The sequence below is a fragment of the Meriones unguiculatus genome, chromosome 8 (genome assembly GCF_030254825.1).
Source record: "Meriones unguiculatus strain TT.TT164.6M chromosome 8, Bangor_MerUng_6.1, whole genome shotgun sequence".
Taxonomy (NCBI): domain Eukaryota; kingdom Metazoa; phylum Chordata; class Mammalia; order Rodentia; family Muridae; genus Meriones; species Meriones unguiculatus.
Genome location: NC_083356.1, coordinates 20,882,206 through 20,909,831, shown reverse-complemented (window position 1 = coordinate 20,909,831; position 27,626 = coordinate 20,882,206). Strand labels below are relative to the sequence as shown.

The 27,626-nt window shown below is 51.7% G+C and overlaps 1 protein-coding gene across 9 annotated transcripts in view; it reads left to right on the top strand.

Moving 5' to 3' along the window:
• The first annotated feature begins 781 nt into the window (after window positions 1–781).
• Fam83f (family with sequence similarity 83 member F) overlaps window positions 782–27,626 on the top strand; it is a 29,052-nt gene continuing 2,207 nt past the window's right edge. For 2 of the 9 annotated variants that reach the window (XR_009593642.1, XM_060389011.1), the window contains exons 1-4: window positions 782–1,333; window positions 18,782–18,949; window positions 19,426–19,547; window positions 20,651–21,330. Coding sequence is in view for 8 of the 9 variants with exons in the window: in XM_060389011.1 (XP_060244994.1) it covers window positions 869–1,333; window positions 18,782–18,949; window positions 19,426–19,547; window positions 20,651–21,330 (1,435 nt within the window). In the remaining variant the exon portion in view is untranslated. The other 7 variants (XM_060389015.1, XM_060389014.1, XM_021640326.2 and 4 more) reach the window with 7 other exon arrangements.

Below are 27,626 nucleotides of genomic sequence, written 5' to 3'. Positions count from 1 at the left end.
CAATGGGAAACAGCAGATCCTCTGGTGGTGGTGTGTGCGTGTCTGTGCTCAGCTTCCTTCCTTGAGCTCAAACATATATTTTGAATCGCTAATATAGTAATCAGGCCTCTGGCAGCCTATCAGGCCCAAACACAGGCACACAACACTTCAAATTAAAATGAGGGGCAAATTCACTGCCGCCTGCTTACATCTTTTCTGTTTGGGTGGTTCTTTTAGGGGAAAACATTTTGTAGTGACGGTGTCGAACTGACAGCCCCTGGAGGCCTCTGAGCTCAGAACTGGGGCGCGTGGGCGGGAGAACGAGGGATTTCATTAGCATCTTCGCTTTCCCACACCAACTGCCCTCGACACAGTCGGTACGGTTCTAGTCCAGCAGCATACACACTCGGATCCTGAAGGCCGGAGGGGCCCGATTGTTAAACCCCGCAGGCGTCCGGACCAGAACACGTGCTCTGGGCTCTGCCCGCGGGATGACGAGGTTGGACCCGCCGGGTGCTGGATGCCTGAAGGGTCAAATCCCCGACCTTTCTTGCCCAGAAGGGTCGCAGCTGGGAGGCGGGCGTGGCTCAGAGGCCGCACGTGGCTTCGACTTCAGCCTGGCCCCAAGTTCACGGCCACTCGGGGGCTCGCGCCCCAGCCGGGCTAGGGGAGCCTCCCGGGTCCCCGCGAGCCCCGGAGGCGGCGGTCCCTCTCCGCCCGACGGCCGCGCCCGCACCGGGGCCCGCGCCGATTGGCCGGCTGGCGCTCGCTGGGCGGGACGGGGCGGACCTCGCGGCCAGGTGAGGCGCCCCGCCCCTCGGCCGCTCTAGGTGCAGCGGTGAGGACGGTAGGGTCCGAGCCCGGGGCCCGGGACGGGGCTGGGGGCGCCATGGCCGAGTCCCAGCTGAGCTGCCTGGACGAGGCGCACGTGAACGAGAGGGTAACCCAGGCGCAGGCCGCCTTCTACTACTGCGAGGGGCGGCGGGCCGCGCTGGAGGCGCTGCTGGGTGGAGGCGAGCAGGCCTACGGCGAACGGGTCAAGAAGGAGCGGCTGCGGGACTTCCTCTCCAGCCGAGAGCGCCAGGCCCTCTGCGCCGCCTGGACTCCCTACGAGGAGGCCGTCTCCAACACCCGGGCCAAGGCCAAGGCAAAGGCCCTGGTCGAGCCCAGCGACTCCCTCGCCTACTGGCCAGACCGCTCGGACACCGAAGTGCCCCCGCTGGACCTGGGGTGGACGGACTCCAGCTTCTACCGCGGCGTGAGTCGAGTCACGCTCTTCACCCACCCGCCCAAAGAAGAGAAGGCGCCGCACCTGAAGCAGGTGGTCAGACAGATGATCCAGCAGGCCCAGAAGGTAGGCCCCGGCCCCAGTCCTGCACCGGTGGGACCCCTCCCCACCCCCAACCTGTTCACTTCCGAGCCACGCTCACCATCCTCGGGGAAATGGTCCCCGGTCCGCCCTCACCTCTTGGAACTGTGGTTGGGGCCCTTTGGAAGCTGGATGTGAACGTTTGTGGCGAATCACAGCGCCCGTGTCTTAAGGCAGCATCCCAGAGGTGCTGGTGTTGTGTTCCCTACGCCTCTACCCATCTCCCTTGGCCAGTGTGAAGGTTGCGAGGCCCTGGGCTAAAAACTGGCCAACCGAAGGGCTTGATCTTGACCCATGCCCAGGGATTTATTTACTTGGCCTTTTCCCTGTTTGATCTTCACAACCTCATGAAGTGGGTGGTTGGTGATGCCCTCCCTTACCCTCCACATCAGGTGAGCTTTACTTGGGAGCCTCTCTCCCCAAAACAACCCGGCTTTCCCATTCTCGCCCTCTCCTGGGCTTGGTAGTAGAGCCCGAGCCGGCTCAGATGAATGAGGAGAGCTATTTTGAGCTTTTGCTGTGGTGTGGCCCAATGCTGGGTGCTCCCCCAAGGCGCTGGACGCAGCCGCTCAGGAAGAGGCTCCTGCTTAGCCCATCTGCTCTGCCTGGGTGTTGAAAGAAGATGTTTCCAAGGAGCCTGGTTAGAATACCAGTTGGACAGCTGGCTGTGGGGTAGGTGAAGGACTAATCTTTTCCTCCGTGCCTTTGGGTACCCGAGGAGTTTCCAGATAAAATGTGGGCCATTGCCTCAAATCCGAACTTCAAATAGCTCGTCAATATCACTTTATCCCAAACACTGCATGGGGCCCGCTGATGCCCAAAGTGATTTTTTTTTTTTTTTTTTTTTGGTTGACTTAAAATCAGATTTAACGGGACGGCCATTATTTCACCTTCTGAACACTGAGAGGTGATGTACTCTTAGCACGTGTGTTTCTTGTGTTTGGGGCATCCTGGCACCTGTGGATGTCAGAGGACATCTTTGGGGAGTTGGTTCTCTCCTGCCACCATGTGGGTTCTAGAAGTTGAATTTAGGTAGTCAGGCTTGGCGGCAAGCACACCATTCAGTCAACCCTTCCCCGGGTTTATTAAGCAAAGGCAGTAGCCTTGGCTGCCCAGATCGGAGTATGCAACCAGAGGCTTGGGTCCACTGCTCTCACTCAGCTTTGTGAGTGTAATTACAACCGTCTTTATCCTGGAGGCCAAACAGGAGAAAGGATGCTGGGAAGAGCCTCCTGGGAGGTGTGACCTAGGTTGTGGACTTGATGGTTTGCCAGAGAAGTTTTCACTGGCCTTTCTTCCACCTCCTCCCTAAATAATTGTTCCTGGTCCGACCAAGCTTTCCAGGTGTACTGCACTCTGCTAAAGAAAAAGGCAGGGCTGAACGCAAATAAAGAGGAAAAGGAAGTGGGTTGCAGCGCTGGGCAGTGGACTGTAGCAGGGTCAAGGGTCAGGACTCATGATGTAATATTCTGTAGTGTTGACTAAAAGTTGATTTATTTAATGCGTGTGTCCAGTCACCCACTGTGTTAATGACTTTCTCGTTTGCTTTTTTAGAAAAAAATCACATTTATTATTTGTGTGTATAGGACAGGGGATAACTTGCAGGAATCTGTCTCTCCTTCCTCTCTGTGGGAGGTGAGTTGTAGGTTTGGAATGACAGAGAGGAAAAACCCTGGGATGGGCAGGCTCTTAGTGAGAGACTACTGAGCAGGAAGGGAGAGATTTCTTTTGCTTAAAATGCAAAACAGTTTGATTGTTGGAAGCTGAACACCCCACCAGGCGTGTGTAGAGTGCCCTCTTTTCCAGTAAGGAAACTGAGGCACAGAGCAAGACTGGTGCTTAGGTTGTCAGGTTTGGTAGCAAACACCTTTACCGCCTAAGCCGCCTTACACTCTGGCCCCCTGTTTTCCACAGCCCCTGGGTGAGACAGATGTTTTCCTTATCGTTGGAGAAAAATGAATCAAGATGCAAGACAGTCGAGTTACTTGCCTAACTTAGTAAACTGCCGCGCCAGGATCCAAACACTGGAGGTCCTTGCTCCGAACCACTGTACTACCCTAGCCTGCTGTCCTTTGTCGTGGTGCGATGGGATTCTGCAAGGACTCGGAATGGATCCAGGACAGTCAGTGAGCTGTGGTATCCATCATGAGCCCCTGTTAGAAGAAGGCAGACACTCGGGGCTGGAGAGATGGCTCGGAGGTTAAGAGCACTGGATGAGGTTAAGAGCACTGGATGCTCTTCCAAAGATACTGAGTTCTATTCCCAGCATCTACATGGAGGCTCACAACCATCTATAATGAGCCCTGGTGCCCTCTTCTGGCTTGCAGGGATACATGCAGGCAGAATACTGTATAAATAATAAATAAATACGTCTTTAAAAAAAAAAAAGGCAGACATTAAGTTCCACTGTAACTTCTGTGGCAGGTCTGTCCTGTATTGTGGGGTTTTCATAACTCTTTAAATGGATATTTAACAGACTCTTTTGCTATCGTTAACTAGTGCCGTGTGTGCAGAGTGACCTCGTACGTATTTCCGGAATGTGCGCTGTGTGCCAGGCACTAGCCATAAAGATCCAAGCTGTGGACTTTGTCTTCAGAGAGTTTGCTTAAATGCCGAGGCTCTGTTAGAAGGAGGAGGGAGTTTTGAGGCTGAACCTGGGAAGGCTTCCTGTGGAAGGTGGGTTACAGGTTTGGAGGGGGGGATTGAGAACTGGCATGGACAACCTCTCAGTTAGGCACCACTGGGCCGGAAGTGAGAGATTTCTTTTCCTTCAAAATGCAAAGAAGTTTGATTGGAGGGAGCTGAGTACTTTGTGAGTCTTGGTGTGGGTGTGTTCGGCACCCTCTTTTACAGGTAAGGAAACTGAGGCACAGAGCAGGAAACAAGTTTGCCAAAAGGTTACTTGTGTGGTTATAGAAAGACCCAGATCTCTACCCTGTACCCCAAACACAGAGCAGCCTGACCACTGCCTGGCCCTGCCTCTTGCTCATCCAACTGGCAAGCATATTTTCTTGGCAATCAATTCGGATCCTCCTCCCTGTTTACCCTGAGGGAGGGAGATTCCCTCGTTTTCAGGGAGTGACTGCTGCCTTGAGGCAGGGTTAGACTGAGCAATGGTTTGTGTGCTGAGATCCCATGGCCTTGGAGGGAGGCCAGTCCACCTGGGTGCTGGGGATTCTGGGTTTTATTTCATTTAACCCTCAGAATAATTTTATAAGAAGCTGTTATTTTTGTTCCCAAAGACAAATAGGAAAGAGGAAGTTGCTGTGACTTGGCCACTCGAGGAACTCTTCTATTCCTGGAAAGAGAAAGGGAAACAGAAAAAGGAGCCTAATCATGGGACACCTTGAAAACACAAGTTTGTTTTTAATTAACTCCAGCACTCAGAAGGCAGAGGCAGGTGGATCTCTGAGTTTGAGGCCAGCCTGATCTACAGAGTGAGTTCCAGGACAGCCAGGGCTGCACAGAACACACACCTCTCCCCCCAAAAAAAAATTGAAATGAAAGAAAGAGAAGAAAACACAATATTTTGGCTTGGGGAGGAAGGCGCAGATGTAGAAACCAGTTAGGACATGGTCAGTGTAGAGGTGGAGGAGGTCCCAGTGTGTGGGAGAAAAGTTTCTGAGGAGTCAAGGATTTTTTTTTTTGTTTGTCCCCAGACAGGGTTTCTCTGGTAGCCTTGTTTGCCCTGGACTCGATTTGTAGACCAGGCTGCCTCTGCCTGCCTCTGCCTCCCCGAGTGCTGGGATTATTGGCATGCGCCACTGCACCCCACTTAGGAGATAAGTTTTAAGAAGCCACTTCTTGGGCTTCTGCAAATGGCGGAAAAGCTTCCCCAAGCTGCACTGGTACCCAGCGTTCAGAGATCCAGCTGTGTTTGCTTGTAGGGTGGGGTTTTCTGTTGTTGCTTTTCCACCTTGAGAGATCTGCTTATTTTAGTGTCATTAACGATTTCCATTGCATTCTTAAACTCCATACCTTTTAGAAACCTTGGCCTGTGCCATGCTAACGAGCTGCTGCTCGGGCAGCTTGGACATTCGGAACTGCCAGGGAGCATGTTATAGGAAGTATGTCCTCAGAAAGCCGGAAGCCAGAGAGAGAGCAACAAGCGGCCTCAATCCACTGGGCTGGCCACTCAGACGGCCTGGCATCCCTTTGATTGTGGAGTTCTCCTGCGTGCTAAGCCTCCATTAGTGGAAAAGAGATATGTGAGACATGCCCGTACTTTCAAGTAGACTAATAGTCTGCTAATCCATCCTTATAATTCTGTATGACAAATGCTTGAGAGGTGTGGCCGGAGAGACACAAGTCCCACCCCTAGGCCAGGTTAGGAAAGGCTCTTTGAAGCTTTCTGATCTAGCAGAAAGGGTGAGATGGCACCAAGCCTATGGCTGTCCTCAAGAACAGTGGCATCTGTTTGACTCCTGACTCCTGTATTCCCTGGCCTCACATTTTAAATGCACCAGCTACTCTTTCCACTTCTCCATGAACTGCTTGATTTCCTTGGCACTGTTAAGGCAGGCCGTTGTCCTCATGTCACAGAGGCTCCCTAAGGTCCAAAAGAATGAAGTAACATTTTTAGACTAAAGCCAAGGAGATTTGGAGAGAGGCTCCAAAGCCAGACATCTGGGCAGGTGGGGGGAGGCAAGGATGAACAGCTGGGATGCAGCATCCAAGCAATATGGCAAGGTCTTAGAGTCACCGATTTATGTCACCAAGAGACCTGGATTCTCAGGTGGCGGTCTTTTCCCATGACCATCAGTCTCCAACCACATTCAGCAAATAGTACCAAGTTGAGTGCCTTCTCTGCACTAGGAACTGTGCTAGCCATTGACATACGGAGAAGTAGATGTCACTTCCTCAGGGAGCCTGGTAGGGGGCAGTTTACTGGTTTCAGGAGGTGACTATGGTTAAAGCACTTTCCAGGCAAGTATGAGGACCAGAGTTCAGATCCCCAGAACCCATGCAAATACTGGGTGGTTATGGTAGCCTTCGTGTAATTTCAACCAAAGAAGGTAGAGACAGATGATCCTCCCCAGGACAAGCTAGTTAGCAAGACTAGCATTTGACAAGCTCTGAGTTCAATTGAGAGACCTCAAAGGATAAGGTAGAAGAGCTGTCAAGGATGATTTCCAACATGAACCTCCTTATACATGTATACACACACACACGTGTGCTGGTATACATGCATACCACATAGGGGCAATTCCGGGGTCCTTGTCCCATGATGACTGGTGGCTAGTGGCCTCACTGCAGTTCCAGCTTGAGCTCCACAGCCTTCTGGTTCTTGCCCAGGCTTGTCTGGGCTTCCACTGATCTCCGAGCACTTTGGCTGTGGAGTTCTGAGTCTGTCTTTCTGCTCAGTCATTGTTTATGGGAGCTGGGATCTCTGAGTAATGGAGACCCAGCTCCCATGACAGTGCCAGAAGCCAGGCTTTAGGAATTGAAGGGTCTTATCCTCTATCTGGATCCAGTCATCCTCAACTGAGCTGTGCCCCTTTGAGCAAATCTTCCCTTCCTGCTTGAGTCTGCTGTCCAGTAAAACAGACGGGACAGGATTAGGTTCCTAGATACTTTAGAAAAGGAGAGGTTGCCTGTGGAAGCTAATCATCCTGATAGATTGCTGCTTCTTTCCCTGAGCAGGAGAGGGGAGCTGCAGTTAGAGTTGGGAGACCCCGGCCTCAGGCTCTGGGCAGCTGTGTTTCCTTTTCCTTATAGAGAGCTATGCAGTCCCCCTTCAGTCCATCTGTTGGCCTTGCCTTGGTGGAGGAAAGGGAAGTTGGCTGTTTGCCTATGGCATCCAAACCCTTAGGCTGGGATCCCTTTGGGCTCTGCTTTGAGTAGAGAGGATTAAGAGAGAAAAGCATGGAAATACCACTCCCCATCCCCCCAGCTCCTAAACTGGGAAAGGAAGGTGTGCTTGAGGTGCTCTAAGCTCAGCCAGAGTCCGGAAACAGTTCCCAGACCCTTTGACTGCAGAGACCTACAGCTCCGAGGGAGAGGAGACACTGGACAGCAGTGAGCTAGGCTGCTGAGCTGATTGCGGCTTTGGATCCTTTTCACTTTGGAGGGGCAGGGGTGACCCCTTAGACATCTTATAACATGGGTTCCTGAAATTCTGACAGAGCTGTGTACCCTTCCACTAGTCCAGGAATAGAACTTAGGAAGTGGGGCCTCGGCAAGCATCTTCATGAGCTCTGGGATTCTCGGTTATAAAGCATGGTCTGTGGGGCAGAGACCTCAGATGATTCACGCCGTTACCAGAGAAAGGCATACAAAGCTGGAAGCCAGGATTGGAAAGTCCTCATTCTTTGCTCACTCTGGATGTCTCTTTTCTTTGCTTACTGGTTGTGCCTGGGCAAATTATTTGACCTAGCTGGGCCTCTATTTCTGCATCTGTAACTTGAGGATGATTTTTGCTGCGTTGTTTACAAGATTGTGCAAAGAATCACAAGGACTGTGCTTTGAAAAGAGTGAGTAATACTGACAGACAAAAGGATTGCTGTGAGGCAAGGTTAAAACTGCTGAGAAAGGAGAGGGCCTGTTTCCTTTAGCTAATCCTGAGGCTCATGGGAAGCATGAGGTTCTAAGACTTAGAAAAGGCTGACCAAAGTTCCACCCAGATTGGAGTCAAGGCTGTGTCCTTGGGCAAGTGTGCGTTATTCTTGGGAATTGTTCTTTGAAACCACCTTTTCCCTCTGAAACTTCCAGAGACATTCTGGATGTATTTGTCATCAGTATGCTTTGCCAGTCTGACCCTGGAGGTTTGTGAACTGTCTTTGGAGACAGACAAGTCTGCGACTGTTAGCTCTGTGATCTGGGCTGAGTCGGGCAGAAGAAGGCAGCGTTGGGGCAAGTAACACAGGCCTAGGGTGTGTGGGTAGATTCCTTCTATTGTCCTCTTTGGAACCATAGCCCTGGACTTGTGTTTTCCCTAACAGGCAAGGACCCTTTTCGGGATTCCTGTACTAACATCTCTCCCTGTCCATGTTCTCAGCCCTCAGAATGCTGCCTCCCTTAGTCTGGCTGCTAGCCAGCCTGCCTCCCTCATAGAGTGTACAAAGCAGAGCCTGTTCTGGGGCCAGCTGCCAATCTGAGCTGGGAGGAAGCAGGGCAGAGAACAGAGGTCTTGCATGGCTGACTGCCTACTCTGGCCCCTGGCACTGGCTGGCACACCCTAGGTACCCCTGTCTCCCACCGCAACCTTGGGTTCTCTGAGCAGCCAGCCTAAGCCAGAGCTCCTGCCTTCTCCAGCTTTCCCTTTTCTTCTCTGAACTCCACAGAGTCGGTGCTTGCTAATGATCCCAGAATCTTAGCCCTGGAAGAGAGCCGATGGCTTTCTAATGATTTGTGTCTCTGGCCCAGCTTCCTGATGATCTGTAATCTCATGGATACAGTTTGTAGGCAGGTCATCTTTGTGCTGGGCACGTGGGAGGCTCTGGATAAGGGTTCTCTCTCTCTTCAGTGATGAGTCAGAATATGGTGGGCTGAAGGTACAGACCCAAGACTCTTCCTTTCTGTGGCTCCTGAGGGCAGACTGTGAAAGACCTTAACTTCTTCTCCCAAGGAGTTTTCAAACTGCCTAGAGTATCTTTCCCCCTAATCCCCCCGTTTGCACCGTCATACTGAGAACATATTATGCACCAACTACCAGAAATTGACAGATGAATAAAATGTGAATCTTGCCTAGATCTAATGGGTAAAGCAAAAAGGAAATACATTTCAGTATAGTGAGGAGTGGGATATACGGTGTTGATAGCTGTTACTTATGGGTACTTAAGCTAGATGTTTGGTTTTTTAATGCTGAAGATCCGATCCAGGGCCATGTGTGTGCTGTGGAAGCATTTTACTCCCCAAACTGCATCTTCAGCCCCAACAGCCGTTTTAAACTGTGTAATATGAGTCCAGCAACCTACCATTTCCCAGATGAGGGAACCGAGGGTCAGAGAGGATGAAGGCACACTGCTGGTTGGTAGCTGAGATGGGCCTGAGAACTAACGCAACGTGCTTGGGTATGCTGAGCTCTCAGCTAGCCTAGGCTTCCTACAGAATGGTGGCTAAGTCAGCTGTTTGGGCAGGGCAGGCAGTGGGTGAGCTGTGTGAAAGGCTGAAGGCCTGGGCGCTGTGAGAAAGGAGAGGGCCTGTTTCCTTTAGCTAATCCTGAGGCTCATGGGAAGCATGAGGTTCCCAGTTCCCCTCCCCCAAAAGTATGGCTTGACTGCCTTCACCGGCCAGCCCCTCCCTGAACCTACCCCCCTTTCTCCAGACAGGCAACTCCCTGCACACACACACTCTACCTCTCAGGGGAAGCCCTCCTAAAGCCGGATCACCCCACAGTGGCCCCAAATCACTCCTGTTGCTTCTCAGAACCTTCCAGGCAAGCTGCCAACCTGTTGATCCACTCTGGCAGGCCCATTAGGAAAACACCTAGCCATTTCTTGAGATCTGCCTTGCCCTTCAAGTGTCCAGCATAGGGCTTGGGGTGCAAGGGCATAACCCAAATTAGTGGATGATTCAAAAACTCGTTTGTGTATCGTCATTGGATTTTTTTTTTTAGTAGCTGATTTATCTTCCTAATTATGTTTGGCTTTAAGCTAATGTTAAAATGAGCTTGCATTAGATAATTTTCACTAATTAACACCAAGTTAGTGCAGGGGATGTCATCCCAGAAGCATGCCTTGGGGCAGAGAAAAGCTGGCCTAGGATCTTGAAAAGAATTGCCCTGCTTACTCCCCAGCAGGTCACGTATGCTTCTTGGTGGTTGAATGAATTGGTCTTGCTCATGTGAGTATGTAAGTCCTCTTGCTCTGGAGAGCCCGGCGAGGGTCAGGTCTCCCTTGTGTGTCCCCCTCATTCAGCCTTGTGTCAGTACAGATGTCTCAGGGTCAGATCAGCAAGAGGTGAGCTTGAGCATGCAGCAGTGAGCCCTGCCCTGCAGGGCCCTGAACTGAGGCTGAGGAGTCTGGAGAGGAAGTGGCCTGCCTGGGCACAATTGGCTTCCCGTGGCTGCCAGTGCAACCAGGGAGCCTCCTATTTAATGATGTCTAATTAGTGAGCCCCAAACAATGTAACGTGGCTCCAGACAGCTGGGAAGCTGTGGCTGACAAAGCTCAGATGTCCCCCTGGTGGGGTGGGGGCGGCCACGCAGGGAACAGGACCTTGTTGAAAGCCTGGCTTTGGTTCTGCCTTCCTGGTGGGCAGAATTCAGGCCCAAACCACATCATCCGCTCTGGAGGGAATCCCCGGTGTGGAGGATCCTGCTTAGCACCTTTGCTGTGTGCGCACGGAGGCACCAGCTTGGGCCTGACAGGCACAGGCCTGAGCAGACATGCTGGCTGGGGAGGCTGCATACACTGCACAGCGACCCTGGAGCAGCTCTGTCAGGTGAAAGGGGAACCTGGGCGGAGCAAGAGCACATGGACAGGGTGCTGACATCGTGAGTTGAGGTGTGAGGTCCCCAGCCTGCTCAAGTGTTGGGACAGCAGAGTCATCTCTGTGTGACCTCATTGTAAGGGGTGGGCGAGGCAGGGAGTAGAACAAGCTTTGGGTCCAGGGAAGGTAGAACCAGCAGTCTGAGGGGCTGCAGTTTGCTTCTGTAGGGAATTGGGAGCCGTGGAGCATTTGGGTAGAGACAGGGCAAACTTAAGGTTGTGTTATGGGATCTGTATGCAGGTAGGGAGACTAACCAGGACAGGGTAAGCTGATATCCAGCTAGTCGATACTGAGAACTGCGTGTGCCAGACCCCATCAAGGGGGGAACGGTGGGTAGGGGAACCCCTCTGGGGCTGTTCTGTCCATATGTTACTGCATTTCTTTTCTAGGGACCACGAAATAGCCACGTTTTCCAGGTGGACGTCAGAGAAATCAAGCAGCTCATCTCTGTCTCACGGCCAGTGTGGAGCTCCCAATTCCAAAGTCTGTCTTCCCTACTGTACTTTGGAATTTGGAGATGTAGGCCAGGGTGGAAGGAAGCAAAAGAGGTTGTGGTTTAGATCAGGGAGTGTCCTGATGTGTGGTCCGGCAGCTTGAGTTTCTTCCTTTCCTCCCTCCTGGAGCTCTCTTGGTCCCCTTTCCCACTTTTCTATCTGGCTGCCCTAGATTACATAAACTGGAAACTTAAAAGTGTCAGAACTACTCACCATCCAGACGGGGCCTGTTGCAGCATTGATGACAAAGGTGCATGCTTGCCACATACCCAGAGTGCTTTCTGCTTCTGGGAAATCATCTCCATACGCTGGGGTTTCCTAAACTGCGCGGTGAGCTCTGTAGGCTCTGGGCATGCACACACGCGTATGATGTGCCACACACATACCAGAAGGGCCCTGTGGAGATGTCCCCTTCCCTTGTAACAGTGAGTAAATGGCCCAAAGCTGCACAGCACAAAGGCTTTCTGCCTTCACGTGATATGTTCTCATCCAAACACTAGCCTTCACTCAAGGTGGCCAGTCCCCCACTCCCGGGAAGCGGGAGAGGGGAGGAGTGCTTATCCCGTGCATTTCCCAGGACCCATGTATCAGAATCCGTGGATTCCACATTCTGAACTGTCTCCTCCCTCTTCCCCCATCCTTAGCATGGTTCCCCCTGATTCTTTACACACTAAAATCTGTTAACTGTGAACATTGCCCAGTAAACCTTGACCTCTTAGGGGATAGCACAGAACGGGATTTCCCAGGCCAGAGGTACCTGAATGCAGGCTGTTTTGATCAGACCCAGCCAGCATGGCTCTTGGCAGTGGGAAGGAGGGGCTGTTCTCTGAACCCAGGCAAACTAACCTCGTACTCCATGTAGAATAACCAGATTGGTGGCTATTCTGGGAGGCAGCAGCTGGACCTGTTTGCCCAGCTTCTGCCCTTCTTAACTAGATGGCTAAAGGTGTGGAGAGTTAGCATGATAGCAAGTAAATTTAATGATTCCTCACAACTGCACAGGTGATCTTGGAATTTCAGTCATGACCTTATCCAAACCTCACAACAGCCCTTTGAAGCTGAAAGTAGGGACCCAGGCTCCAAGGAGGTGCTAGTAGGGAACTGGCTTTCAGCAGCATACATCTGCAATTAGCAGGCTGGTTCCCCTTTGGTTTTCCCTCCACAGAGAAGAGGTAAAGATTGTAATCTTACAGGGACCTGCGGCCATGCTTGCGCACAGAGCCTTTAGTTCCATCTCACATGAGCGGGGGAAGCTTGTGGGGAGAGCTGGGTTGTCTTTCTCTACCCACAGTCTCCATTGGCATCCTGGTTTTGTGTTCCTTCAGGTGGCCTAGTGTTCTGTAGCTTGTTAGGTTCATGTTGCCTGGGGGTATGTAGAAAAGCCTGGGCCTGGAGTCTGAATCCCCAGCGTCCTGAGCTCACTGGATGACTTGACCATTAGAACTGGGCTAGGTGCTGTCTGAGTCTCTCCCTGACTTTGAGAGATTCTAGAGTTTGAAATATTTTTGAACATAGGGGCCGAGCAACAATGGCGCCCAGCGTGTGGGTGCGGTCAAGTGGCTTTGTGGGGGCCGACATGCAGATGCTCTGCTCTCCCTGACCTTGCTCTCTGTCAGAGGGAGGAGGCTGCCTTTTGTAGTTGCACAAAGGCTCTTGTGTGTGCTGGGGAAGGCCCTGCCTTCTGGCCTGGTGTCCTTGGTGAAGGAGCTCTCCCCCCTTGGTTAAGTGTTGTTCTCAGGCAGGACCGGCTGCTCCTTGAGGACCTTTGGTAATCAGAGTAAAAGCAGAGCCACCAGGCTTGTGAGCTGTTGCTGAGGTGGCAGCTCCATTCTCTCTGTCCTTGAGGAAGAACTTCAACTCTGCCTTCCAGCAAGACACTGCAAAGCTGTAGCCATACACAACAGATGTAACATCTCCGTTTAGATATGGAGAATGGCCTGTCCTGAGCTCTTTGCCAAGGGCGGAGATACTGAAAGGACTCTGCAGGTGCCTGCCATCAGGAGCCCACAGCCTGGGAGGGAACAGAGATGACAGGCAGGCTTTACACTGGAGTGCCCAGAGCCTCTGTTGTTTGCTTAGAATACAGATGGGCAGGAAGCAGAGTGCAGTTAACATTTCTGAGGGGAGGAACTCAGGAAATTCTTGGAGTTTTAAAATCGGTTATGGAAGGTTCTGCAACAGAAGGATCCGAGCTGCGCGGTTTACATACTCGAGGAAACATTTACTTGTTAGAAATTCTTGGTTTTCATCCCCGGGGGTAATGCTGCTGGTACCATTGACTAGAGACAAAGGATACTGTGAAGTGCCCTACAGCGCCACACAAAGTGCTCTGGCGGTCACTAGTGCAGCAGAGAAGCTCAGGGTTAAGGTTATTGTAAGTCATTCTGAAAGACCCAAAACAAAGGGCAGAGGTGAGGTTTGCACCACTGCTGGGCCCTGCCTGGGCAAGGTCTCTTAAGGGTTTGGACCTCTTTGAGGGTCATGGGACCAACTGGTTCATCAGCCTTTTTTTAGGCTGTGAAGGGAATCAGAGGACCGGAGGGGGGGGCAGGTAGCACCTAGCCCAGTTCTAATGGTCAAGTCATCCAGTGGGCTCAGGACAGTTGGGGATTCAGACTCCAGGCCCAGGCTTTTCTGCATACCCCCCAGGCAACATGAACCTAAGAAGCTACAGAACACTAGGCCACCTGAAGGAACACAAAACCAGGATGCCAATGGGGACTGTGGGTAGAGAAAGACGACCCAGCTCTCCCCACAAAGCTATTCCAGAAGTTAAACAAGAGACAGGGGCTCCTGCACTAGGGTGACAGAATTCATGGGAACATCAAGAGGTTAGTGACCCAGAGCACTGTGAGGGGTGAAGACGGAAAGGATTTGGTCAGTGAGGAAAAACCGACAGACTCTGGAAGGGTGTTGGATTTGGAAGAGCCCATGGAGCAGGCTAGAGGATATGTCCCAGCAGCCATCAGCTCTGTAGGTCTGGACATCTGTCAGAGCCTTCTGTAGTCTGGGTCTTCTAAACATAGCGCGCTGCAGGGCAAGGCAGAGCCCTCCTCCTCTCTGTTCTCTAATGGCAATTAAGGGAAGATGCTGGAAAGCGAGAGGAGTCATTAAAGTTGAATGGCAGCTAGAAGGGCATTCTAGGGCTCCCTAACACCCTCCCTCCCACTCCCCCGCCCCTGCTGCCTGGGCAGGCCATCAAAGGAGGAGATGATGAGCCATGGAACCACCCCACGAGGAGTCCTACAGCATCAGAGCCTCTTTGCCAGTGCGCCTGCGACAGCTTCTAAACAAGCGCCAGCTCGAATTAACCTCTCTCTCTCTTTCGCTGCGTCACGCCTCAGTAGGTAACCAGGTGAAGGATTCTGGATTCAGGGCCAGCCAGAAGGAGCGGTGATTTTCTCTCCCGACCCAATCTGTTTCCTTGGATTCTGAGTCTGTAAAGTCATATATATGTTGTAAATCCCGAGCCTCCATCTTCAGCAGGAGCCTTGAAGTTAGTCTCGGCATGGAAAATCCTGGGTGCGTTCAGTGCTACAGCAGAGGGATAGGGAGTTGGTTTTCCTGAGCTTGATGCTGAGGATGAATGTCAGGCAGGGCCTGTGAGACCAAAGCGCAGGGTAATTATCACCCCTCCACAACTACACTGCAAGAGTCAGTGCACAATTGATTTTTTTCCCTACCACAGATATTTCATTGTTTAATTGGTAGTGACACAGATGGCTGATTCTCACCAGGGTATCTAAGGTACAGCCTCCTGCAAGCTAGTCCTGGGAACTCTCTGCCTCTCACATTCTTAGGTAGGGCTCAGCACTAGTCTTAACTTTCCTGCTTGCTTTTTCAGTTACAAAAAAAAAAAAAAAAAAGTAAGAGTGGGATTCAGAAGTCAGCCGTGAACTGGTCAGGAAGTCCTAGGTGACCCTGATCTGGACATGAGAGAGTTTAGAAATGAGAGCGGGCAGTGGACTGTGGCCTCAGAGAGCACGGGCATGAGAAGGTGGTTAGTTATGGCAGGGATGCGGAGGTCAGAAATACTCTCTGTCCACCTTTACCTGGCTTCTGGGGATCAAACTCAGGTCATCAAGATTGTGTCTGCCTAGATGAAGAGAGCTCTCTGTGGGACCGTGCAGCTGCTCTGCAGAGGCCACCGTAGCCATCCTGTCTATACTGTGTCATCCCCACAGGAGGACTCAGCATGTGTTTTGGTTGGTTGGTTGACCTCACATGCCAAAGAACTGACATACCTTGTAGTTCAGAGTTCGCTACTGTCATCAATCAACCGAAGGCCCTCTCCCATCTTCCCTTCCTCCTCTCCTCCCATTCCTTTCCCCTCTGGGCATGTTTATATCTTAGAAAAATAGACGGCATTATAAGACTATAATATTATATAAATGGTATTAGGCTATAGATTTCACTATCATATTTTCAACATATATATTGAAACGGTGCCTCTTGTAGGCTAGGCTGTCCTGGAAGTTGCTTTGTGGCCACGGATGACCTTGAACTTCTGATCCTCCTATGTCTACATCTTAATGCTGGGATTACAGAAATGAGCCACCACTCTTTTAAGAGTGACTAACTGAAGAGACGGCTCAGCAGGTAAGAGCACTTGCTGCTCCCACAGAGGACCTGGGTTGGTTCCCAGCACCCACATCAGGCAGTTCACCAGCTCCTGGAACTAGATGATGTGTGCTCTCTGGCCTCCTCGGGCACTTGCATGTATGTGGTACACTTCAGCTCTACACATATGCAAACAAGAGAAGGCTTAGAAAAGATGGAAGAACTGAACATGGAACTCATTTGTTGCTTCGGTCAGCTGTGGAACATCTCACCCGATACCTTGTCTTCTAGAGAAAGACATTGAAATTGTTGCCAGTTCTTTCCCAAGGGGAGCTGCAGTGAGTGTCTCTTTCCTGTGCCTAGCTCCAGGAGGGTCCCTGGCTGCTTGGCCTGGTGTGCTTCTACTGTCTCAGAGCACACACTGGAATCCAGAAAGCTCTTCCACCACACCTAGCTCATATTTTACTATGCCTTAAATCTCTACCACACCTGTAATTAATTCTTCTTTTCACTCTCCTCTCTCTGCCAGTCTCTAGATTTTGTCTGACTTTAGTCTTTTCCAAGAATAGGTTTTTTTGATGTGATGTTTCTAAAATAGCATGCAGCCAAGAAATGAGAAATGTGGTCTTGGATCAGACCGTGTACCAGCTGTGTGACCTTGGGTACCAGCTGTGTGACCTTGAGCACATTACTTGGCCCCTCTGCATTTACTTTCCTCAGTTGTGAAATGGGAGTAACAGTCCTTCCCAGCGGAGTGGCTGTGAAGAATCAGATCAGAAAAGTTACCCAAAGTGCATGAGTACTTGGGGAGTATTTTGTGTATGTTCACTCCCATCCTTGTGTGTGTGTGTCTGTGTGTACACAGAGATGAGAGAGAAGCAACCTTTCTAGTTGATTTTCTTGGCTTTTGGTGGTATTGTTGGGTGATGATGAAGATGCTGCCGCTGCCAGGTTACATCAGCCCAGGTTGGACATGAACTTTCTGTGTATACAAAGATGTCCATGAACTCCCATTCTCTAGTCTCCACCTTCCAAGTGTTAGGATTACAGGTATGCACCACCACACTGGGCTGGAGAGATTACTTTTTAGAGGAAAGTCCAAAACCTCAGGGTAAGCCAGCAGGCTAGAGATCTAGGGGAGGGTTATAGTCCAAGCTCCGAGACTTTCTTGTTCAGGAGAAGCTGGTCTTTGTCTGTGGGGCCTTAGACTGGTTGGAGAATGCCCCACACGGGAGAGGGGAGTCTAGTTAAAGCCCCAAATATACCTTCAGAAACATCTGGAATGGAGTTTCACTAAATGTCTGGGACTCTGTGGCCCAAGCCAAGTTAACTTAAAATTAAGGACCTCAGGTTGTCTTGCTGGAGCGGGCCTTTTGTCAGAAATGTTCACTTTGCAGGTCTCACAAAGCAAGGAAGGCGCATTCCCCTCAGCTTGGCCAGGGTGCTCGTCGCCAGGGCACACCCACATATAGCAGCCCGGCCAAGTTCCCGCTCAGGCCTCCCTAATCCTTCCTTCTCCCTGTTTCTTTCTCATGGCACCCTAGGACATCCTATTCACTGTAGTGCTTGCTTGCTGCTGCCCCTTGCCTGGCCGGAAGCAGTGCCTGCCAGTCTCCTGCTGCACACCACATGTCACCTGTCTAACTATCTCTTTCACCTTATGCCGTCGTCACTTTGTGTAAGCGGCTTATCATCGTCCTGTGGCAATTGTAACTTACCTGTCTTTAGATCGTCACTGTGCCTGTGGGGGCCAGTAATCACCATGTGCTTGTTAATGATTGGCAAATGAAAGAGCCAGGGAGAGTGCTAAGTGACATTGTAGGAAGCGGGTGGATAGGGAGGCCCCAGAGGCTGGACTGGTGAAGTGTCGCGTGAAGGTGGGGATGTTCGGGGGACAGTGTGATGGAAGCATATTGAACTCACCATTGCCCAGCATTGCTCTAAGTGCCAATGTGTGCCACTGAGTCATCAGCACTTGGAGACAGGTGCCCTTACTAGCTCCACTTTCCTGCCAAGGAGTCCAGGGTACTGATGAGGCAGGGATGGAGTTGGCCTGGCTGAAGAGTCTGTATTGTCAGCTCCTGTCGATTGAGGACTCACTATGTGTGGGGATGTCCTGAGCTTTACATGCCTTCTCGCTCACCCTCAGGGCAAATGCATAACGTCTAGGGCATGTCCACTTTGCAGATGAAGAAGCGGGCTTACAGAAGTCTAGTATCTTGCGTATCGTCATATAAGTAGAAGTTGGTGGGCCTACAGTGTTAGGGGCCCACAAGAAAACCCTTAGAGATGGGATGGGAGATGGTCTGTGCAGGAAAATGGAAGCAGCTCAAGTTAAAAACTGGGTCTTCCCTGGTGTGAAAAAGGCTTCTGCTTCCAAGGGGACCAGTCAGGGCTGGGCTTGTATGAGAGGGCTCCTAAACACTGTTCTTAATTTAATGGTGAGAGGGGTGGGAAGGCTGAACATCAGAGGTCAGGGGTACCTGGCCAACTGGAGCTCTACCAGCATCAGCACTGGGGACTCACGGGACTTTGCACAGCTGCAGAGAGATAGAGTGCCCAGGCCTGCTGTTCATGAAGATCTGTGACTGTGGCTCCTCTGCCATAGTATCTCCTCATAGCAGGCAGGCAGGGGGTAGCAGCGACAGCTCTTTCCAGACTCCCAGTCCTTTCCTGATAAGGCTTCTGAAGAGTTCTGGAAATTTCCAGAGTGGGCTGGGGTTTATCCAGGATGAAGTACCAGCAGCCGAGCCTGCACCCTCAGGCTCTTCACTGGAATTCAGTGTGCTCTGAAATGTGGGTGCCTGGAGAACCCAGGAGTGGTGGCAGGTAGGGTTTTTGACTCTTGGCCATCAGTTGCTCTTAGGCAAGGTGGTCCTCTCTGGGCATGTGTGTCTCAGAACATTTATCAGTCACAACATGGCTCAGCAGCACCTTCTCTGTCCAGGTCATTGCTGTGGTCATGGATCTTTTCACTGATGGGGATATATTCCAAGACATTGTGGATGCTGCCTCTAAGCGCCGGGTCCCTGTATACATCATCCTGGATGAGGCAGGAGTGAAGTACTTTTTGGAGATGTGTCAGGGCCTGGAGCTTGTAGAGTTCCGCATTCGGGTGAGTTCATCCCTGGGACAGGTTGTGGGCCCTTTCCTCCGGCTCTTCCTCCTTCCTCCTCCCAAGCTCAGGGGCTCAGGCTGAGGTTCAAGATCCCAGTATTTTTCCTTCTACGTGAAGCCATGACTCAGGAACTTGTAACTGCTTACATATGTATCCTGAAGCTGCTTATATGTCCTAGAGCTGCTGAGGCTGGAGGAGGCAGCTCTGACCCGGCTCTGGGGTGCTCAGTGCATAGCACCACTGACTTCACTGTCAGATTCAACACAGGGCTATAGATCTCTGGTGGGGAACTTTGAGTAAGAATACCCCAGGCTTGTTGAAAGTAAAATATGCAAGGCTGAAGGAAGCAGAGGATTTAGGAAAGACGTGGGCAGCAGTCAGGGTCTATGGGCCTCTCCCAAAGCAAGGCCTTGGTGCAGGGCCTCAAGGTTTCCCCAGACAGGGCAATGGTGTCTTTCTCCTCTTCTCAACAGAACATCCGTGTCCGCTCTGTGACAGGAGTTGGCTTCTACATGCCCATGGGAAAGATCAAGGGGACTCTCTCATCGAGGTTCCTGATGGTGGATGGGGACAAAGTGGCCACCGGATCTTACAGGTGTGTTGGGCCAGGCATGGGGAGCACCCAGAAGACCTGTATGGGTGGTAATTGTTCAGGAATGGGCTCCTGGAGCTTCCACAGTCCCAGGTTTTAAGAGGCATTGTCTGTCCTGATCACAGACCCCTACCTGGTTCCTTTCCCCAGACTTTCTGTTGGTGGATGGATTGTTCCAGAGAGAGGAGCAACTCTTCCTAGGCATTAAGCATTGCTGGCTTGTCACCGTCCTTGGCAGCTGGTTGTACTTTGAGGATGGTTTTGGGGTGGGAAAAAGAGGAGGTGAAAGGGAAAAGATCTGGGAAAGAGATGTGAGATCTTGTCTTAGTTACTTCTCTATTCCTGTGACAAAACACCACGACCAAGGTGACTTACAGAAGACAGCATTTAATTTGGGGACTTACAGTTCCAGAGGGTTAGAGTTCATGACTGTCATGGCAGGCAGCAGACAAGCAGGCGTGGTGCTGGAGCAGTCATTCAGATAGTTGAGCCTATGGGGGCCGCTCTCATTCAAAGCACCACAGATGTGGCACAGAGCAACGACTCCAGAATTTGAATTGAAAAGCAAAGTACCAGGTACAGGAGAACCTGTTTGTGAGCCATCTTTTTCCTCTGAGAAAGTGAAAATCTAGGCGAGACTTGAACACATTGTAGCAATGAATAAATAAATGATCCCAGTCCTCTTCTGCAGTTGAAGTCTGGGCTTTGCAGACACTGTGCACTCTGGGAACGATCAGTCGGGGTAGAACAGTGTATCAGTGGCAGAGCTTAGTTGCTGTGTTGTACAAGTATTGCATGTGTTTGTCCGAGGTAGTTAGCTGGTTATTTCATTTGCACCTCAAAGCCTTGAGTTAAGAACCTGCCATCTCCCTGTAGCATGTTCTGCTGTGGATCCAGGTCTGAGTTCTCAGGCCCCCCTGGGAAGGAAAGGGAGGGAGAATTTGGCCTGGTGAAAGCAGTCCAGTGAGAGGGCAAGAGGCACCTTTCTCCAGGCACCAAGCAATGTGTCCACAGTGACAGGGCAGGTTGAGGCCAGGAAGTGGGGGGGTGTTGGAGGACACTGGCGAGGTCTTGGGCCATCCTTGTCCCTGTTTTTCTGTCCCCAGCTTTACTTGGAGCTCCTCCTATGTGGACAGGAATCTTCTCTTGCTCCTGACAGGGCAGAACGTGGAGCCCTTTGACATAGAGTTCCGGGAGCTGTATGCTATCTCTGAGGAGGTGAACTTGTACCAGCACCTGGGCCTGGCAGGCTGGCGTGGCCTCAACTACTCCTCTACTGTAGCTCGCAAGCTCATCAACCCCAAGTACGCCTTAGTGGCAGGCAGCCGCCCTCCTCCAGGAGAGATGATGCGCTGGGCGGCCCGGCAGCAACGGGAAGCTGGTTCAGAGGGACAGGAAGAGGGCAGTAGCGGTGGTGAGTCTGCCCGGCGTCTGGAGAGCTTTCTGAATGACCTGGTCACAGTAGAGCAGGTATTGCCCACAGTGGAACCCATTCCCTCGAGACCGCTGAGACCGAAGGATGGCAGGATGGTCTCTCCCATGCACGCAGACCTGAGGCACAAGTCCCGAGAGGCGCTCCCCCAGAATGGCAAAGGAGAAGCTGCCAATGGAGAGGCCACCCCCGCCAAGGAGAGCAGGCGCTTCAGCAGCAGGTTCTTCAGCCGACGAGTGAAGAGGCCAGCAGTGCCCAACAACATGGCCAGCTCCCCTTCCACAGAGACTTTTGCCGATGTGGAGTTTCCTCTGGGGAAGAGGCCCAACGACGGTTCTAGTGCCAATGTGTCAGGTGAGCCCCGCACATGGCCCCTATAGACGATCTGCCTCCCAGCCCTGGGGGAGAGCTTGCTGGCAGGAAGCAGGCAGGAGCTCCTGGGTCAGAAGGGCCTCCGTTCCTGGTCTAGCTCTGCTCGCTGCACCGGGTGACCCTGAGCAAGTCACTGCAAGTCCAAGTTTCAGCTTCCCCCTCTCTGAGAGGGAGGAGTGAAACAGGACTTGCCTGGTGTGCAGCACCGCAGCGGGCACAGGATGGTCTGTGAGGACTCTCACTCCTCCATGGTTTTGAGATCACCTTTGTAGTAGCTCAGGGAAAGAAGGAAGTGTGACAAGCTTTCATACACGAAGAACAAACAAAGCTCAGCCCTGGCTGGGAATCTAGGGCAGTGAGAATAGGCCACCCTATTCCCTGCTGCCATCAGGCTCTAAGCTGGTCAGACATACCCCACCTTCACCCACTGACGCTCTCGGCCAGCTTCCCAGTTTCGGTGGTAAGTTAGAACTGTTTTCCACCTGTCTGTTTGGAAATCAGATTTGCCAGCTGGGTGAGGCGGTGCACGCCTGTAATCCCCGCACTCAGGGAGGCAGAGGCAGGCGGATCACTGTGAGTTAAATGGCCAGCCTGGTCTACAAAGTGAGTCCAGGACAGTCAAGGCTACACAGAGAAACCCTGCGAAAAACAAAACAAAACAAAAAACAAAAGAGAAAGAAAGAGAGAAGAGAGAGAGAGAGAGAGAGAGAGAGAGAGAGAGAGAGAGAGAGAGAAAGAAAGAAAGAAAGAAAGAAAGAAAGAAAGAAAAAGAAAAGCAGATTTGCCCTCTAGGAGAGATTGGTGATGCAGTGACATCTTTTCTAACCATCTCCCTAGATCTCCTTGAAGCCTTGTCTTTTTTCTTTTTCTCCAGAGCAGTCCCCAGTATGACCTTTCAGGAGCCTGGTGGTGACAAAACAGGCTGCTGTGGAGCCTTGCTCATCTCAGCATCCCTGAGTTGGGAGGGCTCTGTGCTGGGATTTTTTCCTTCTATGGTTGCAGGGCTTTGCAGTGATGAGAGCTGAGCTTCCTGGCTGGCCCACTATGTGAAAGCCGATTGTGACGTGTCTGTCCTGAGCAGCCCAAGGGCTTCTGGGAAGCAGGTATCCTGTAGACCTGTCTTTGACCTGATCAGGACCTAGAGCAGGGAAATCACCGCTTTTCTTCTGACTAGAAGCACTTCATGTCCTGTTGGACCCAGGAATGCAGCTGCCTCTTAGGGCGGGTCTGGAGTCTCTGTGATGTGGCACAATATGAGCACCCCTCTGCCCCCAGTGGGTCTGCAGTTCCTGAGCAGCTCAGCAGGCAGTGGGTCTGCAGTTCCTGAGTGGCTCAGCAGACAGGTTCTTCATGGGGACTTTGTTTCTCCTCACCCTCATGGCGACTCTGAGTCCAGATGCAGGTGGAGCCCAGGAGAAGCACATTAAGTGCAGGGCATGGAAAATGTCTGCAGGCCAGACTCAAAGCCAGGCCTGGCCCTTGGCTGTCAAGGGAGGAGTGACTGGTCCCCCATTCCCCTGGGGCGTCCCTGCCTCCCCAGCACCAGATGCCAACATGCTCTTTGCCTCTTGTTTGGAAGGAGGGTTGCCATGGTGAACACCTGGCAAGGAAGAGGAGGGGGTGAGCCCAACCACAAAGGGGCTGTTTCCCAGCTCCTGACTGGAAGTGAAGTGGAAGCTATCTCTTCCCAGCCCCTCATCCTGAGGCGCTGTTTCCATAGAAACGCAAAGCCCATTGTCTTGTCCCTTCCCTGATGCCTCTGGTGTCAGATTCCCCTGCTTAGATGACTTGGGCAGTTAGTGTTTGCCTCTGCTGCCTGTCTTGGGGCACCCTAGGGCCAACGAGCAGACCCAGGGCCCTGGGCTGAAGAAGTGTGTCCCCCGATCTAGCCTGGGGAGGAACATAGAGGTGGTGCCCGCACATACCTGTCCTGCCACCCAGCAAGGCCCTGAAATCCCAGATCTCTGCTGAGACCTCTGGCCTCCGTTTCATTCTTGCTGAAAGGCAGAGATGAGAAGGCTGAGTTTCTCCTTCCAAAGGCCCTTCCTACACCTTCTCTGCCTCCTAAGTCTTAGGCTCAGGGCCTCTGGTGCTTTCTGTTGGCAGCCGCTGAGCAGCTGACGAGACACCTCACACATAGCACGGGCCCCCATCCTGGGAGAGCTAGAGCTTGAGTTGGGGTGGAACCACTTCAGCTTCTTCCTCAGAGAAGGAATCCATCGTGGGAAGGAATCCCCTTCCCACTGGGAGCATTCAAGCTGCAGCCCACAGTGGTGGCACGATCATCGCCCTCCCCTCCTGGGGCTGTCTCCTCTTCTAGCTGGGAGGGCTGCTGAGGTCCTTCTGAGTTGATGCCGACGGGCCTATCTGTCGCTGCCCTCTCTTGTCAGAGACAAGGTGGGCGGGTGAAAGAGAAAAAGACAGGAAAAGCTGACAGCCTGTAAAATTGCTTGATAAGAAGTATATAGTTGTCAAACAGCATGCAAATTTTTGCAAACCCAGGTGTGGCCTTGGGGAGAATCTCAGAGAATCGATTCCTTTGGGGCTGGGTTGGGGGAGTAGGGGGCACAATGGAATTGGTCTGGCAGTTTGAAGACCCAGAGCCCCCTCTAGTGGCTGAAGCTGGGTGTTCTTTGCCTTTTTCTTTTTCTCTAACTAAACCTTGCCCCTACACCGGGTTATTGGCTCCTGTCTCCCTGGCCACTTGCCACCTGTGCCCATACAGGATCTCAGGGCAGGATCTCTAGGGGCAGAGATCTCCCAGTCTCAGGAGGGCACAGCCAGGGGCATCCTTGTTTAGAAATCCTTTGAATAGAGTCTGCACTGCTGGGCTGGGCTCAGAAATCTGCATTTTTTTAAAAAAAAAAAAAAAAAAACAACCCACTATGAAACAGGATTTAGTCAACTAAAGCTACCATTCTCTGGATGGCATTCACCATATCAGTAAAGACTAAGGAACTGATGACGCTCAGCAAAATGTGGAATGCTAGTGGTGCTGACAGTAAAAAAACAGCTTTGGAAACCAAAGCTTTTATCACAGCTGTTGCCATGAAGATCCATTTCATCTTTTAACCAATCCCCACTGCCAAGAATTTAAAATTAAACACGAAATTAAATCAGAAGCATAACACAGGGATGCCAGTATCAGAGAAATTCATGTAACAGAATAGTGGATTTCAGGATCTCCAACACATGAACGCACTCACTCCCGTTGGGTCAGCGTGTGATGGCTCCAGTGCCTCAGTGGAGAAAGAGCCGCCCTTCCCTGTCTGCTTCATTCAGTGCATGGTAACAGAGACATTAGCAGGTCATGAAAGCACTGAATGTAGATATCTGCGTTTTGAACAGGAGTCCAGTGCAGAGACTCTTCAGACCGGCACCAAAGCAGTTCGTTACAGGAGACTTGGGCAGAGCTCTGCCCCCAGGAGTCACTAGGTTAGAGGAGGGGCTCCTTGAACCTCCCAGGGGATTGCTGGAAAATGGGCCCTGGTTTTCAACTGTGAAAGGGACATAATGTGAAATTCTGTCATTCAGAACTCAGGTGGCTTTTGCAAGTGTTTGCCCGATGGTAGCGCCCCGTGAACAAGATCCTTGAACTCCAGAAGGGCCAACCCCTGTGTCCGCGGACAGGCCGTGAGGAAAGCACAGCGTGGTCTGTCCCCGAGGCTCCTAAAGCAACTGCAGCTGTCTCCCTGGTTAGAGATGTTACAGACTGGAAGGCCCGGGATATTTTCTCTGAGTTTGGAGTGTGGCTGCTAGGACTGGGTTTGAGAACTTCAGGTTCATCTACATTGCCCTTTGGGGCTGGTGATCTTTGATGTCTTTGCTGGAAATCTGAGTCCTCACCGGGGCGGACAGGTGGGGAAGTGCTTCCAGGGCTGAGGATCTGTGTCCCCTTCTCCGGAATGTCACTCAGGTGTTGCTCCTGAGGAGCAGGTGTAGAAGGTCCAGTGCTGTGTAGACTCTCTAGTCAGAGCGGATTATTCTGGGCCCTGTGACCGACAGGAGGTTCTGGTCACGTGGCTGAGGTAAACAACTTCTGCTCCAAAGACAAGGCAGCTATGCTGCTGGTATGTGTATGGTTAACTGCATCTCACGTATATGTGGCTGTTTTGTCTGCATGCATGTATGTGCGCTACATGTGAACCTGAGGTCCACATAGTTCAGAAGGAGGCGTTGGCTCCCCCTGTAACTGGATGGACAGGTGTTCGTGACCCACCATGTGGTGCTGGGACCTGAGCTTGGATCCTCCGAAAGAACAGGTGTTCTTAGCTGCTGCATCGTCTCTCCTACGCAGCTGAGCTGCTCTTTCCAGTTCCTCTGTGGCTGCTGGACCTCTGGTTGCCCTCTCAGTAAGGTGCTGGGTAAGCTTGCACCATCCAGCATTATTTGTACTGATCGGAACTCCAAATAGCTAGACATCACCTTCTTGCTTATTTTATCCAGTAAGAATATGGTTTTCTGCTGGGTGTGGTCCCAGCACTCAGGAGGCGGAGGCAAGCAGATCTCTGTGAGTTGGAGAGGCCAGCCTGGTCTACAAAAGGAGTCCAGGACAGACAGGGCTCTGTTAAACAGAGCTGTTTTATCTTGAAAAACCGAAAAAGAAAACAAACAAACAGAAAAGAATATGGTTTTGAAATGTTTGCTGTGTAGGGCACTGTTCTAAATTAAGCAGGAAATGGAATGAATAGCCCTTTCTTGTGCCCTTTACCCCGGAGACGGTTGAGTGCAGGGGGGTGTGGGGACTCTGTTGTACAGGGTGTCCAGGGAAGGCGTTGTTGATTACAGGGCACTGGAGCAGAGCCTCAAATGGACACATGGACATCAGGGAAAGAATGTTCCAGATAAAAAAGTGGGAAGGCCTAAAAGCTTAGGGAGAGGGAGCTTACTGTCATCACAGCCCTGTTGTGACTTTCCGTGTTGTGCCCTGCCGCCCCTTCTCCTGAAGCACCTTGCTTGCTGGCTGTTCTGCTCTTCATTCCTGTTTCCGATTTTCAGTGCTAATCCTCTTTTGTTTTGTTTTGCTTTGATTTGGTTTGGGGTTTTTGTTGGTTGGTTGGTTGGTTGGTTGGTTTTGAGACAGGGGTTTTTTTTGTGTAGCCTCAGCTGTCCTGGCACTCACTCTGTAGACAAGGCTGGCCTCAAACTCCCGAGATCTGCCTGCCTCTGCCTCCTGAGTGCTGGGATTAAAGGCCTGCAGCAGCAGCACTGGCCAACCTGGCAGTGCTAATCCTTTTGCAGCTTGGTTTTCTCACAGAAGTCTTTGGGCCATTCGATTCCCTGCCACCACACTTCATAAAGAGATTGCTTGGGTGGTTGGTGTAATTCTTCCACGCTAATCTGAGTGGGTCTGAGGCAGTTTCCTGGTAAATTACCATGGAAGGAAAGATGGAACACAGAATTTCCCATCAAGCGTGTTTCTCTCTCTGTCAGAGTCATGGAAATGAATCCTGAGGATAAGGGATATCTCCAGGCTGGCATCCAAGCCTACATATCAAAGGGTTGGGGCCTGCTAAAGACCAGCTTCTCTGGGAGGGATCTGGCAAGGCACAGGCGCTGTGGGTGCTCCTGTACCCTTGGCACACCCTTGTCCCGCTTCTGGATCCAGAGATTTATTCTGCTTACCTGCCTCCGGAGTTCCTGCCTCTCAGGGGGGCTCTGGGCATCTGCTTGTCAGGCTGAAGCAAACAGAAAATGCCACTGAGGAGAGGAAGTGGGAATCGTGCATCTGCTGTTGCTGCTGCAGCGAGGGGCTCCAGGGCGGTAGAATTTAATGACTTTCACTGAGCTTCATCACCAGACACAGCTCTCAGCACCACCACAGAAATCTGCGGGTTCTACCTCCTCCTAGGCAGTCATTTGCCTGAGTCTGAGATACACCCAGGAGGGTGGGGCAGGTTTTACAGTTGAGTCCTGAGGTGTGAGTTCATTGTAGCCCCAGTGAGGCCGTGGCTAGTAGAACACAGACGGCAGGCATGGGCAGCGCAGCCTTCCACAGGCCTGGGACTCAGGAAGGGGCTGAAGCACCAGAGTTCCAGGTCTGGCCCTGCCCCGTGCTCTTCTGCTACTACAACTCCCAAGAGGCAGTCATCACCTTAATTAAATTCACAGCTGAAGTGCTATGGAAGGTGGTGTGAGCGCCGGGGAGATTGTCTTTGCTGTACCAGGAGGAATAGGCAGGAAGTCACACCATGGCTTCCACCTGGGGAAAGCAGCCAGCAGGCATTGTGAGGACGTGGACTCTGCCTTCACCTGTCCGGTGCCTCCAGGGCCAGCCA